We start from the raw sequence: 14,475 nt of genomic DNA on the forward strand, positions 1-14,475 counted from the left end.
GTTAATGAATATTTCGTTAATGAATCCCGTTTAAATCCGTTAAAAAAAAAATTAAAGCTGACGCACGTTTCCACAACAACACTGTCATCATCAGGGCGACAGCGTTGCTGTTGAAACGCGCGTCAGCTTCACTTTAACAATAAAGAATATTTGGTGCAAGGACATTAATAAAGTTTTTTGATGGAACGGCAAAAATGTGTTGTTTATTTGTCCCTTTTAACATGAACTAAAAAAATAACCATTGCCCAACACAAAATCGAAATAAGGAAATAAGTCGGAATTTAATCATTTCACCACGTCAAATGTTCGTACCCATTGTGTGAATTTAATATCGGACGCAAATACAATCTAAAAGAAAAAAAAAAGAGACGGGTGAACTGCAATTTCGAAGCAAGTACGTATTATTGAACGACGAAATAAACTTCTGATGCCCTAAATAGCTTACGTAAATCGAGGTACACGACAGGGGTGAAATTTATCACCTACTTTATTTAGCACATATATTGTCCCTGTGTTCGGAATATAGAGACACTTCCCCATCACCCTGGTCTTTTTAACACGCAATAAATAAATTCTCCGTTAAAAAAAGGAGTAGTGTGACGTTTAAATACGCAATAACTTCACAGAGAAGGATGCACACGAGTGAAATATACTGGTTTAATAGTGCACCCGTATACACCGAGACTGTCACTGGAACTCAACAAGTATAAAAGATCCGCGGACAGTCAGGATAACGTTAAACGGAAATGACGCGGTCTGAGGATAATGACTCGGGAATCGCAAACCCGCAGAAATGAAGCAATCAAATTAAGGATACTCGAACGTAGACACGGTGAAATATTCCGATCTATTACGAAAAAAAACCGAACACGAGTTAAATCCACCTGAAAATTCCGGAGGAAACCGCCGGATTAGCCCTAATCTCGATGTAAAATTCCGTAAACTCCGCCACGGAATTCCAGAAGTCTGGATTAAAATAGTTAGACGTCGAGACGTTTCCCATCTCTTTTTGCTTTCACTTGATCGAATAGTGAATTGGATTTTGAATTGTTTACTTTGTCGGATTCGTGCGACATGCAACTGGTGCATTTCCCCCACAGCCCTTCGACACACCAGACTTACTTAATGAGTTTCGGGGTGATGCTTCGAATTAACTCTTTCACACAAGACGGATGGATTTTACGCAGGAGCGTAGCCAGGTTGCTAATATTAGGTGGGCCACAGGTGGGCCAACAATTTTTTTGGGTGGGCTGCTTAATGAAGGCATAAAACACACAAAAAACTTACCTTAGTGTAAAGCAATTTTTCTGTTATTATGACTGTCGTCAAATTTGTTGATAATTTCATCCGTGTTTAGAGCTTTTGCGGTAGAATGTTCAATATTTATTATTGCCAGATGATCAAGTCTTTCATCAGTCATTTTGTTCCGAATATATGTTTTAAGTCTCCTCAAACAGGAAAATGTTCTCTCACAACCGGCACTAGAAACTGGTATTGTCACTGAGATTACTGTTAGTTGATACACTTGTTGAAAAACTATTTTATAAACTTCTAGCATATCTAAAAATTGCAATATGTTTGTAATTTTAACATTTTTTTCACTTTCAAAGCGCTCGATTGTTTGTGGCAAAATGATAAGTTCTGCTTTAAGGGCTTCCAAATTTATTTCATAATGGGCAGCAAGAGGTTCCACACACTCGTATTTTAAAAACACAGAACTTTCTGGATGAAAAACACTGACAGCGTTGATAATATGTTCGCATTTATTGAAGCGATCATCCATGGCGCGCAAAATTAAGTCTAATGTGGGGAAAAATATTCCTGTCTTAAAATGAGAATCTTCAAGCATTTCTTCTTCTTGAATACCGAGTTCTGATGTGATGAGATATTGTTCTAGGCGCTTTGGAATCTTTTTAATTCTTCTGGATGGCTTTGTGTCCTTACTTGGTATTTCGATGTTGTTATCTTCACAAATTTTAACGCTCTCTGAATATAATAATGCAAACTGTTTGTCATTTTGGCGCATTGCCTTCAAAGTGTCTTGTGTAGATTTTAAAAGAATATTCGCCTCCGTTAGATTGGAAGACACCTTTTGAAAATAGTCACTCACCCCTTTTAGTAATTTTAAAATATTTTCATACATACATAAATTGAAAATAAAATTGAAATTTATTTGATATAAAAATCCGCTTGCCTCTGGTGCCCGATCACTTTTATCCATGATTAATTTATTTAAAAATACAAGTATTTCAGTAATTAGTTGTTTAAATGCAGAACATGCTTGAACTTGTGCTGTCCATCGTGTGTAACAAATTTTTTTTAATTCAATAGGTTTTCTTTTGGGATTTAAAAGCATTTGGGTTTCTATAAATTTGGAATGAACTGCAGAGCCAGATATGAAAACGTAAACTGCTTCTAAGAGATCAAAAAATGTCTTTCCGTGGGCTAGGCTTTTGCAAATATCCACAGTAATTAAATTTATACGATGATTGAAACAATGCACATACACAGCTTTTGGAACTTCATCACGGAAAAGTTTTTGAACCCCATTTAAGCGACCACTCATCACATTTGCTCCATCATATGTTTGAGCAACACAATTTTGTAAATCTATTTTACATCGAATTAATAGTTCTTTAAGATAAGTTAGCAGTGCTTGAGCGTTGAAATCTTTAGCGGCTTTGTATCCTATAAATCGTTCATAAATAGTTCCTTTTAAATAATAACGTAACACTACCGAAATTTGTTCTGTTTTGGAAATGTCTTTTGTTTCGTCACACACTACAGCGAAGCATGTAGCCTGATTAACTTCAGCACTTATTTGGTCTAAAATCATTTTAGAACATATATATAAAATTTCATTTTGAATTTGCGGGCTTGTATACTTTGCGTTTTGGGGTAGATCCTCATCTAATTTTTTTTTAATAATGGGATTGTATTTCGAAAAAAGTTTTAATAATTCCAAAAAGTTTCCCCGGTTAGAACTCTGTTCATTTTCACGATGTCCCCTTTGTGCAATATTTTGTGTGGCAGTATACATTAAAATATCAATGACGATTCCTAAATATTCACGATTCTCTTTTACTAGAGCCAAATGAGCTTCATTAATCTGACTGGCCACAGATATTCTTGGATTTGACTTTACCTGACTATAGTTAATCCATTTTAGATGACAGTTTCTGTGCTCGGAGCTAGTTTCATGCTGTTTAAATCCAGATTCTTTCTCTAAAGCTCTTTTCCAATTTTTAAAACCAACACTAGTAAACACTTGACTAGGATTTACTGAAAAATGTCGGCACACAAAACAAAACGCACCGTCATTTAATACACTATATTCCAACCAGCTAGGGTAGAGTTTATACCATGAACTATTAAATTGTCTAAATTTATCATTAAATTTCGTTCTCGGAAATAACTTCAAGATTGGTTGCGTGGGTCCATCAGTAACATTTTGTGAAATATCTCCTGGTCCTGGAGGTTGTTTGTGAATCGATGGCTTTTCTTTTTCACTTTGCTTATTTTTGTCCAACAACCATTCGTTAAATTCGGGAGATTTTTCATCATCTCCACCAGGGTCGGACTCTGAGTCTGATAAGACGTCACTTTCAAGTTGAAGATCTGGTGTACATTGAGGACTGGACACAAGGGCAACTTCAGTTTCAGCGCTTTCAACCAGTATTTCAAAGCCAGGAGGCTGCTTTTCAGTAACTTTTGTACTTGTTGATGGTTCCTCTGACGATTCTTCACTTTTTTTTTGCTTCTTATGTGACGAAAAAAAATCTTGTATTGTTCTTTTACCACTCATTTTAATCAGTAACACAGTACCACAGTCCACAAAATAAAATGTCAATTATAACACCAGACGGTAAAGACGAAAGAAAGAAACTGAAAGCTGAACCGGGAATTAACCCATATGATTGTTTTTTGACGACTAAGCAGTTGATAATGATAACGTTGTCGATAGCTTGGACGGGCAGGTCTGATTTAATGACTCAAGTATTTTTATGGGCAAAAATGTTTAGGTATGTAAAGGATATTGTTACTTTTCAGATTAGGTACTTATATTTCTTGTTCTAAAAATTTTTTTTTTTTTAACATTTATTTAATTCAAAAATATTTTCTTAGTTTCCTTAACGTGGGCACACAGGTGGGCCGGCAAATTTTGGGGTGGGCCAGGCCCACCTAGGCCCTCCCCTGGCTACGCGCCTGATTTTACGGCTTTCGTATTTTATAGTTTCGGGACTTTATTTAGCCTCAACATAAAGTTGTTCCACGGTGAAAGCTCTAACACAAATTTATCGCTATCTGCCTGTTTTAGGATTTTAACCACTTTTTAAATTTGTTGTGCGGCTCAGAAAAAATACCCACGAGGTCTGCTCACTTCACCAGATGCAGCAGAGCATCAAGAGCTAAGTTGCTCATTTCCGGTCAACAGCAAAATTCGAAAACTGTCAAATTTCTTTTAGCTTAAAAAAAAATATTGAAAAGTGACATTTATCATTCTGGATTTTTAATAAGAAGAGACGTTCGACCGAATTTCGCCTTTAATAAAACTTTCAACTCGACAGAGCAACAGGCGCCGCCCAGGGGGTGACTCGGCTCTTTCCAACTGTCACAGTCGAAGACCCTTTTCATTGTAATTTTTCAAAGCCTGAGTACGTCTTTAGCGATGCCACACGATAAATCACTCAGAATAGCAGAGATAGAATCATGAACTTACCGTAACTGGAGCTGTGTGAGACGTTTCGCTCGTTTGGCTTCCGATTTTCCGGGGAAGTCCAGGTGAAGAACCCAAACTTTCGGTACCGCGCCGTCTCCAAGGAAACTGGCCACTGAAAACACAACAAATAATTAAAGAAGAAAATATTTTGAAAGGTGGCCGTCAAAATCAGAAAGGAAAACTCTCGGTAGGGGTGTAAATTATACACTTCACGTTGGGGGTACTTTTTTTCCTTATAAAAACGACGCCAGGATTAATAAATCTGTCCGAATTTAAAAGCCGAAGTCGACTTTTCGGCGTCCCTAATCTAGTTTGTCGAATATACTCGTAAGGCAAGTTGCGGGCGATTTTTTTCCTAATAGAAATCGTTAGTTATGGATGTTGACTCGAAATCGAATGAAATTATCGTTAGACAAGAATGGCGTTGCTAAAACAGTTTTAATTGAGGGGTTGCCTTATAAATAACAAATTGGATGCTTGAAATGCGAAAACGTAGGTCTTCAACCATCCTAAATAAACATCATTGGGAAGCCACATACGCACCGTTGGGATATAAGTATTTCGAATTTTTTTATGTGGACTGATCCGGCATGGATCAAGTTGATTTCATTTCCAAAACAAACTAACGAGTGACGAGGCCCCTGTTTACTTACTCATCGCACATCAACAAAAAACTTTCGTATAGCTATTGCGAACTCATTGTTAACAATTGTGTTTTCCAGAAGGAAAATTTAATTAGTTTTGACTCAAATGTGGTCTGTTGTAAACCTCGTATTGTAATTCTTGCATTGCACAATCAAGTCGGAAGATATACAGTGACCACCAAAAGTTTGAAATGATGGAAATATTTTCTTGCCCGATACCGAAGGTTGACAGTTTCAACGATCGCAAAAATATCGCAATCTTCTAGGAAGCTACAACTTTTATAAACATTTTTTTTTGTAAATGTTCTCGTTAATATTGTTTAAAATTTTCCACAAAAAGTGGCTAAACAAAAAAGTGTAAACTAATTGTTATAAATATTGCGTTATAATACAAGATGATAATCCACGGGTGATAAATGAGCCCGACGGAATTTAAAATGCAACCCACACTACATTTCCGAAAAAAGCTGGCTATTGAAATTTAAATTTCCGGCTTTTTTGAAAATGTATTGTGGATTGCATTTTTCATTCCGTCAGGCTCATTATCACCCTGTATACAATAATATACTCGTACATTATTCACGTAAGATGACGAGCTTGACCAAGTAATAATGCAACCCAAAATCCAACTTACGAGTATAAAGCTATCTTGATCACTATTACATTATCATAATGCACATAAAACACAGATAGCTTTTAACGTCAGCCTAATGAATGTGAAGTTCTGACAGAAAAATACCTCTCTCAACAAAGTATGATTTAATAACAATAATAAGCCATGAAAATCACAGAAGTAATGAGTAAGTAGGATCATGTCGGTTTTGTCATGGTTTGAAAACATTTTCAAATACTAAATACTTATGAACGAAATCGTACAATGACAGATATACCTTTTAAACTAATAGAATACCTACTTGGATTCGTGATTTAATTTTTAAATACCAAAACACAATACATATTATGCTTTGTAAAATGTATTTTGGGTTGCATTTTTACCTGGTTAGGTCGTCATCTTACGTGAATAATCCCGTATAATAATGCATATTATAATAATCACCGGATCGTAATTATTCCAATGATAGGCGGCTTTGCAATTTTCACATTTACTACAACGTGATCAAGAATTACTGAATCTGTTGGTAACAATGAAATTTTTTTTGCTTTTGGTACCACTGTAATCTAAACGCATTTCCGGTTGTCAGCTTTGACAGAGTTGACAGCGAATTTGACGTTTACCATCAAAGGGTCATTTTTGTAATAACATAAACATACCCGACGTAATTTTTTTTTAATGTCGTGTCAAGTTAAAACATCCGGTCAGCGCCAATTACGAAACAGAAAAACACCAATATTTTTCAATTGTTTCATTGCCAACAGACTCAGTCATTGTTGATCACGCTGTATATCGCGCGTTCAAATGAAATCCTGGGCTGGGAAGGCGTTGGAAACCGTCAATTGTTGTGCTTTTTTAAAGCGTAGATTAATTCGAGCTTATTGACAGCTAACCTAAAATTTAGAAAAAAAATCTTTCTGTTTTTTTCTTTCTTTGCATGTTTTACATTAAAAATAGAACAACGTAACGATTCCTATTCTCGAAGCAAATATCTAAGGGCACTCTTTGCTGTCCCGATTAAACGTAAACAAATGTCATTCCTGTCAAACGGCGGGAAATTAAAACTTTACACTCTTCTAAACGTTTTAATTTTTCCCACCATACACGTAAATGCAAAAGAATAAAACTAAATCATCAATTACAATGCTACATTTTATGGTCGTACAAAAAATTGTGCAAAAAACTCGCTGGAAAGTGTCTTTCGTGTGATAAACATACACACTCGTGCGAAATGTGTCACTTTCCATGGTCGTCATAAAATGTACTATAAAACAAACACAGGGAATGTATGCAGGCACTCAAATTTCCAACATATCAAACATACTGGATAAGTATACAATTTTCCAAAACATAAATGTGGAAGATTTCCATTTATTTTATTACATTTCAATAAAAACCTGCATATGCACTTATGCACTACAGAAACAGTCCAATTACTCCGTGTACGAGAGCAAGAAATTCTCAGCGAAACTGTACACATTTTTACATTGGCTCCATCCAGTTTCCAACCTTATTCAAACTACCCACGTCTCCGGATTAGCCCAGTGAAAAGGTGAAAATTAACAAATTTCAGCCACGATAATGACTACAAGATCATTCTGTGAAGACCGGTTAGATTAAATTTTTAGTAAACCGTTCGGTAGTCCATCTTGTCCGTGACAAAAAAAATGACTGGGTAGGTTTGTTGGTACTGTTGAATATTTATCATCCATTATTCAAAAATTTTTCGTTAAAAAATTTCCGCCGGCGGCCCATCATTTTTCGTTAATAATCCATCTAGCTTTTGTTGTTCATTAACCGGTTGGGTTGGCCCGACTGAATTTTTCATCGCATACAATATCGAAGAGTAGGTGGCTGGCCTCATCTGTCCGGCGACACCAGATGGTATACATAGTCTCGTCTATTTTTGCATAAGTTATATTCAAGATAAAAATTCATTTCTTCCAAATCGATAGCGACTATGTTTGCATAATGTACAAGTAGACTTCATCACACACTTCAAACACAATGACAGGTGCCAAGTCTCTTCTCCCCTAGTGCCATCAGACCATCCTCCACAATGTTTATCTGACGGGTCAATTGTGGGGTGCAGGTAAAGCCGAAACGTGTAGTCAGCTCTGCCAATTTAACATGCGTCTGCACTCTGATCGTCATGGAAATCACAAAAAAACAACCCCAATCTCAACAGCGCCACCCCCCGTGTTCACCACCTGTCGCCATCGATTTTACCCTTTTCCCTTGTTTCATGACAGATGCATCTCGTGCGACGCGACAAAGCGAATTCCAACAGTGGAAGATGTAAGAGTAACGTCTTAAGGTGACTATCACACCTTCAAACGAAATTTATTAGGCGGCAGTTTCTCATCTTCGGCTCAGCAGCAACAACAAACACGTTACGTAAGTCCCCGGCGGCCACAGCCGTTAACTCGCGTCTGATACTCGAAGAACTTCGTTATCCTAAATAAATCATTTCTAGACGAAAGCTGTTGTCTGAGGGGAAAGTTATTTTCCGCATGGGTACCAACTACAGGTGCGCCATAAGGGCTGACGGTTCGAAATTTCGCCACCAGGGGATGGACATTATTTGAACTCCCAGCGAGAAATCAGAATTAGTTACAAGATATCGGGTGGAAAGCACTACAAAAAAACTAGGCCAAATTCGGAAACATTGCGGCTTAATTTACGAGTTAAACTTCCAACAAGATATGAGTTCCGACTGTCTCAAATGATCCAGATTCCTAATTAAGATTCGCAAATTAATTAGTGAAACATTTAGTAGCTTCTGTGACAAAAAGACCAAACCGTTTTGCACAATTCTTGCACGGCTTCGGAGTTATTAATTAAACATCTCGACGAGAAGACACGTTGTGACAGAATGATGAGGAAGAAGACTGGAAAGTGTAAAGAAATTCAACATACCTGATGTGAAATATAAAGGTGAGAAGAAAAGTCTCCTAATGGTGCAGTCGCGAAAGTTATGGAATTGGAGTTGTGTTCGTAGAACGAAACTGACAAGTCAGTTATTTGGCTGTCACAAGACGACATATCGTGGAAGTGTAACGAACGGAAATAAAATTTAATGTGAGAAAATTAATAGAATTTCGTAAAATAATTTAAATACGAGGCACACGTCCACTTGACGGGAAGACTTGAATGTTGGTGAAAATTAAATGGGAGTTGATTCTTGAAATATTCACAAACGAAAACTACGGAATGACAGTTGTGACATCGTCCAGAAATTAGGAAAATTTATGACGGTACTGACACAACGTGAAGGTAATTCGCTCTTATCAGTTTAGAACGAAAGAAGGATGAATATCCTTTATAAAAAAGAATACAAGAGACCGAACAAAATTATCCGTCCGCCGCCGGCCGCGGGTCAAAATTCTTCCACTTGAGAAATTTGATTGGATTTTCGATTTAAAGGATTACACAATAGCCCCATAAAGAGCTAAATATAGGGGTTGGGAATTTTTTATCGGGATCAGGTAGAACGCGTCCTAAATGATTTTATAACATAAAAGACCCCTAACGACATTTCGGTGAAAATGATAAATTCATGGCCGCATTCACGAACCGCACCAACCCTAATAAAAATAAACATTTTCAAAGCATACAGGTTGTACGGAAAATATTTTCAGAAGGGATGGAATGCGTGATATTAAATTGTTACGGTTCACTTAACGCGTTTCCGCTCTTTCTGCCGAAATTATGTCATCTCGTGGGGGAAGATTGGATTATTAAAAAATCGCACCTTTGTACCAGAAATTATGGCCGAGAACTTTTTTTTTCTCGGAGAGAAATTCATCTACGACGCTTTTCCTTCACACGGATTGTCCTCCTCGTTTATTAAATGTAATAATGCGCCGCGGGGGGCTGTTGGCGCTTCCAATCAATAAAACAATCATTGAAATGTTGGCTGAATTGGGCGATATCGGAATGCGAAACCGGCGAGATTGAAAGTAATTTGCTTCAGTCGGATGGATGCCTTATCAGATTATTGCAAAGTTTCTGGAATATGTGGAAGTAAGTGGCTGATGAAGAGTGTCGCTCATGGAGGATTGATGGCCTGTCATAATTCCGCCGATAAATTCGCACAACAAAATGGAAATGCCTGCAAAAATTGTCCTTGGACGAACAAGGTTAAAAGAGGACTTCGCCTGTGGAACTTTTCAATCGAAGGAAGCAACCGATCGTGTCCCTTCAGGACCACACCCACGTAAATAATTTTATGTATTCAACAATTTCAAAGTTATGAATACCTAAACTCTAAACTCAATCCGTAAGGGACTAGAGGAGTTGTGAGTGTAGATTCCTGATTACCGCTCAGTCAAAGTTACCGCAACACAATTCACCAATGGAATGCTAATTAATGTCCAACAACTCTTTTTCTGCAACTTTACAACAAAACTGACATTTTCTAAACGAAAAGTTCCAAAGTTTTACCAAAATACGTTTCTTATTCCACGGCAATTACGGACGAAGCCATGAAAAAGATTGATTAACAATCAATCTGTATGGGTGTTACTGGGTTAATAATAAATCACTGAAAACAGGCCGTAGATGTGTTATTACAGGGTCATTATAAACGCTTCTTACATAGTAGTTGACTGTAATTTATGATATACGTATGGATTTACCGCCTCTTCTAGATTTGTAAATTTGACATTTGACAGCTGATATCTGTCACTTTACAGTTTTCATTGTTGAAAGTGATAATTAAAACATCTTCTGAATTAGTTGAAGACGTTCATGCAATTGCAATAGATTAGTTACCGCAACCAGTAGAAAACATTTTGTTTACGCCCAAACAAGAACAGTTTTCTACGTTACCAACAATGAAAGTGGTTGATTAACTGAAACATTCAACAATGACAAGTGGACTTATTCCGTGTTGACAAAATATCCCCATTTTCTAAACGTCTTTGGGAGCCATGTTAAAGACATAATTTACAGAAAGGTTTCCAGAATTTGAAGAAGCTGTTCAGGATCACAACAGCACAACCCAGAAACATTTGGCAATACATATTTGATATTTTTTAAAGATCAAGAGCCGTATCACGACACCGTTATTAAAGTTGCCGATAACTAAAATCGTGATTTAAAGTAAACATAAAACGATATAGATTTATGCAATTACAACCTGCCAGAAAGAGATGAATTCGTCACCAAGGTAACTAGAGTCAGATTAAATTTAATAAGGGTGTCGTGATACGGCCCCAAGTGTTTAACTGACAGTTTTTAAAAACTACAAGAAGAATGTCTGAAACATAGTAAGCATTTTTTCGTTGAAAACAATACATTTATTTTGTGCTATGCTTTTTTTTTTATAATTACTCATTAAGATCTTAAACAGCTGAACATGCGAAATTTGTTATCAGGTGATTTGATTTTAATTACTTGTGGCAATATCTTTATTTCAAGTTGTTTTGTCTCAAAACTTTTAGTTTATCGAGTATAATACAGTTACGCTATGCATTGTAGGTGGCAAATTTCACAGGCTCTAGAAAGACTACTACATTTCCTGATTCCAAGTTGGTGGAAAATGGACGAGATGGCGCCTGGATTCGCCACTTCCTCTTATCAACAATTCAGATGATTATAAGAACGCAAATACCCTCCACCAAGTTCGACTGGCTTTCAGGAATAAAAAGCAGTGGAATGAAGACATTCTCGATAAATTAATTCTTGTTCATGTTATAGACACTAATTTCAATTATCTTTAATTGGTGGATGTTGGCGCTGTCCAATGTACCACGAAGCCCCCATTAGTTCCATACTTTAGCACATTCAGTTCAATTACAAGTGACTTATTGAACGTGTTAAATGGACGGAAGGTGAAGTCTCGAAGGAATCTCATCCTTAATAACATAACGTAGAGAGATTTCCCACATTTAATTTAATTCCCACAATGGAAAGTTTCTCAAGTTATATTGGATATATTTCGGTCGTGACAAAACGTCAATGGTTATTGTTCGTCGAACTGAATGCCGAACACACAGATACCTTGTATTATACCTAGTAATTTGTAACAATATTCCAAGATGAACGACATAACAAAATTGAATCGAATCGAAAAGTGTCTACAATAAAATGTTCCCCTTATGCACTCGATTATCCGTTCGAGCTCGTTCTCCATTAGGTGATAATGTGTTTGAGCTCATCTGGAGTTTCCTGAACCGGCAATCGAAGATCATTTATGTTGTCCGGGGGGTGAGCTAAATTACCGAATCGTGGTCCAGCATGTTCAGACACAATCAACTCCAGACCAATCGAACGCGCCCACAAATCACCGATTTGGACTAAAATGGAAATTCTTGCCAAGTGTGGACTTGCACCGTCACGTTAAATTGAACATTTAAAGTGTGACGATCTAATCGTCATCTTTCGGGATGGTAAGAACCAAAACAAAAGACAGAAGAAAAATCAACTCCATCGCATAATCACAAACGTCTTTGATAGTACATATTAAAAATGTAATCAACAGATTTATTCATGCCGAAGGTGTAAATAAAATAAATCAATTGGAAGGCTTCCAGAATCGGAGGAAACCGTTGAGGATTAAAGGATAACTGCAGCACAACCCACAAACATTTTGGAATATTTGAATATTGAATTGAAAGTTCAAAAGACGCAATTTATTGTAATATGATTTTATTTTAAAGTAGATAATTTTAAAACTCCTTGCATTTAGGCAACCAAGTAATCACGTCAATTTAGGTTTAGTATAGTAAAGTTACACTACGATAATTTCAACAAATTTAAATAACCCAATAGTTTGGCGATACAAACTGCACCGTCACATTTTAAAACACCGAAAACAAAGACAATTAACTAGCAAGTTAATAAAATAAATTACACAGAAAGCTCTGAATTACGACAAAACTGTTTGAAACTGGCCCGTTCCTTTCTTACGAAAACACATCGGCTTTACCTCCTTTAATCCCTTTTTCTCATCTTGAATGGCACCAGAAGAACGAAAATGTCATGCTCTATTGATCTCGAACACCGGAGCACAACTAAACCCAGTGTTTCGGTGGGAGGCAACACCGCAATAATGCAACTACCCACGCAGAGGAGGGCTCCACTGCAACAATTATTCCTTATTGACCCGGACTTACGTAAGTCTCCGGGGTCGCCACGTGGTCTTGACCTCTTCATCCGACTTTGTTGTTTGAGGCGAGCATTCCGACTACCCCTCTCCACTGGAGATGGGGTACAGAGTTCCAATTCGTGTGTTTGCACGACGCAAATCTACGATCGATAAGCAACACCATCATGTAAAAAAGGATCAAAGTTTGTACTGACTAAACCACACACAAATCAGTACCGAAATAAATATAAAAAAGCTCAAAGACGACCCCAGCGACAGATGCGATCAGTTACAGCGTAATAAATGACATTCTACTTTATCAGTTAATTAGCTGATGATGCCACTAAACGAAATCTTATTGCGACAATAATTCAAAAACCAACAATAAAAAGAGATGAGAAAAAGAAAGACAGATAGATTTGCACAAAGGACGTAAATGCACCGAAAGGAATTATATTTTTATAGTGAACGAAACTGTGTAAGTTCTGTCTGGATGTTCGTTGCAGTTTACCAACAGAGGGCACCCCTTAATCGCGATCGCCAACTAGTCCACTTAACGCCCTTTATCCTTATTACAAACCCACTTCAGTAACGTTTCTTGCACGAGGAGAGATTCATGAAAGTCACTTTTCCCTCGCTAATTAAGTTCCAGACCAATTTAGTACTTTCCAAGTCGCAGATGCTAATGAATTTGCATTATTTAAAGCCGGCAATGATATCGCAGCAAGCGAGCGCAAAAATCAATGAAGAAGAGGAGAAACGCCGGCTACTTATTTTTTAACATTCGCTATAACCTCGTACCAATTAGGTACGTTTTATAAGTGAACATTGATTTATCTTAACGACGCGGTGCATTAGCGTTCAGATTTCTACAGACACCGGAAATGGAACATTCGAAACACGTGCACTTCCTTCGGAAGGGTCAGGGTTGCGTGGGTAAGAGGGTGGCGCCGAAGGGAAGAAGACTCTGTCCCTGATAAATCTAGCGGTGTTTCTTTTATTCTTTATTAGGCGGGGAGGTTGCGATATGGTTCTTTATTAAGTTTGGACCTGTGCTGAGAAACATTAGGCGTTCACGTAATGCATTACGGAGAATGCAGTTTGCATTTACATTAATGTAGTGGAAAAAATTCAACGAAAACAATTTATGCAAAAATCCCTCATTCGACCAGTTGTACGTTGAACCGGACGACCGGAATCGACGCCACCTATGAATGGTTAATCGAATTGCATTGTTGCACATACAACGTACTGTTTGTTTTGTTTTGGGGGCGATAATAAAAATAGTTGAGAGGAAAAACGCCCGCCACAAATAATAGTTTTCATAGACAATTTTGAAAGAAAACTGAACTTGATTGATTACTACTGTCTGTATAATTATTATTAGATAGGTATTATTGTTACA

General features: G+C 37.2%; 1 protein-coding gene across 6 annotated transcripts in view; it reads right to left on the minus strand.

The window, feature by feature from the left end:
• The window catches only part of RhoGEF3 (Rho guanine nucleotide exchange factor 3), a 157,232-nt gene that overhangs the window by 35,639 nt on the left and 107,118 nt on the right, over window positions 1-14,475 (minus strand). For all 6 annotated transcript variants that reach the window (XM_069056564.1, XM_069056563.1, XM_069056565.1 and 3 more), the window contains one exon: window positions 4,721-4,832. In XM_069056564.1, coding sequence (XP_068912665.1) covers window positions 4,721-4,832 — 112 coding nt within the window. The remainder of the gene's footprint in view (window positions 1-4,720; window positions 4,833-14,475) is intronic.

This window comes from Tenebrio molitor, chromosome 8 (genome assembly GCF_963966145.1).
Source record: "Tenebrio molitor chromosome 8, icTenMoli1.1, whole genome shotgun sequence".
Taxonomy (NCBI): domain Eukaryota; kingdom Metazoa; phylum Arthropoda; class Insecta; order Coleoptera; family Tenebrionidae; genus Tenebrio; species Tenebrio molitor.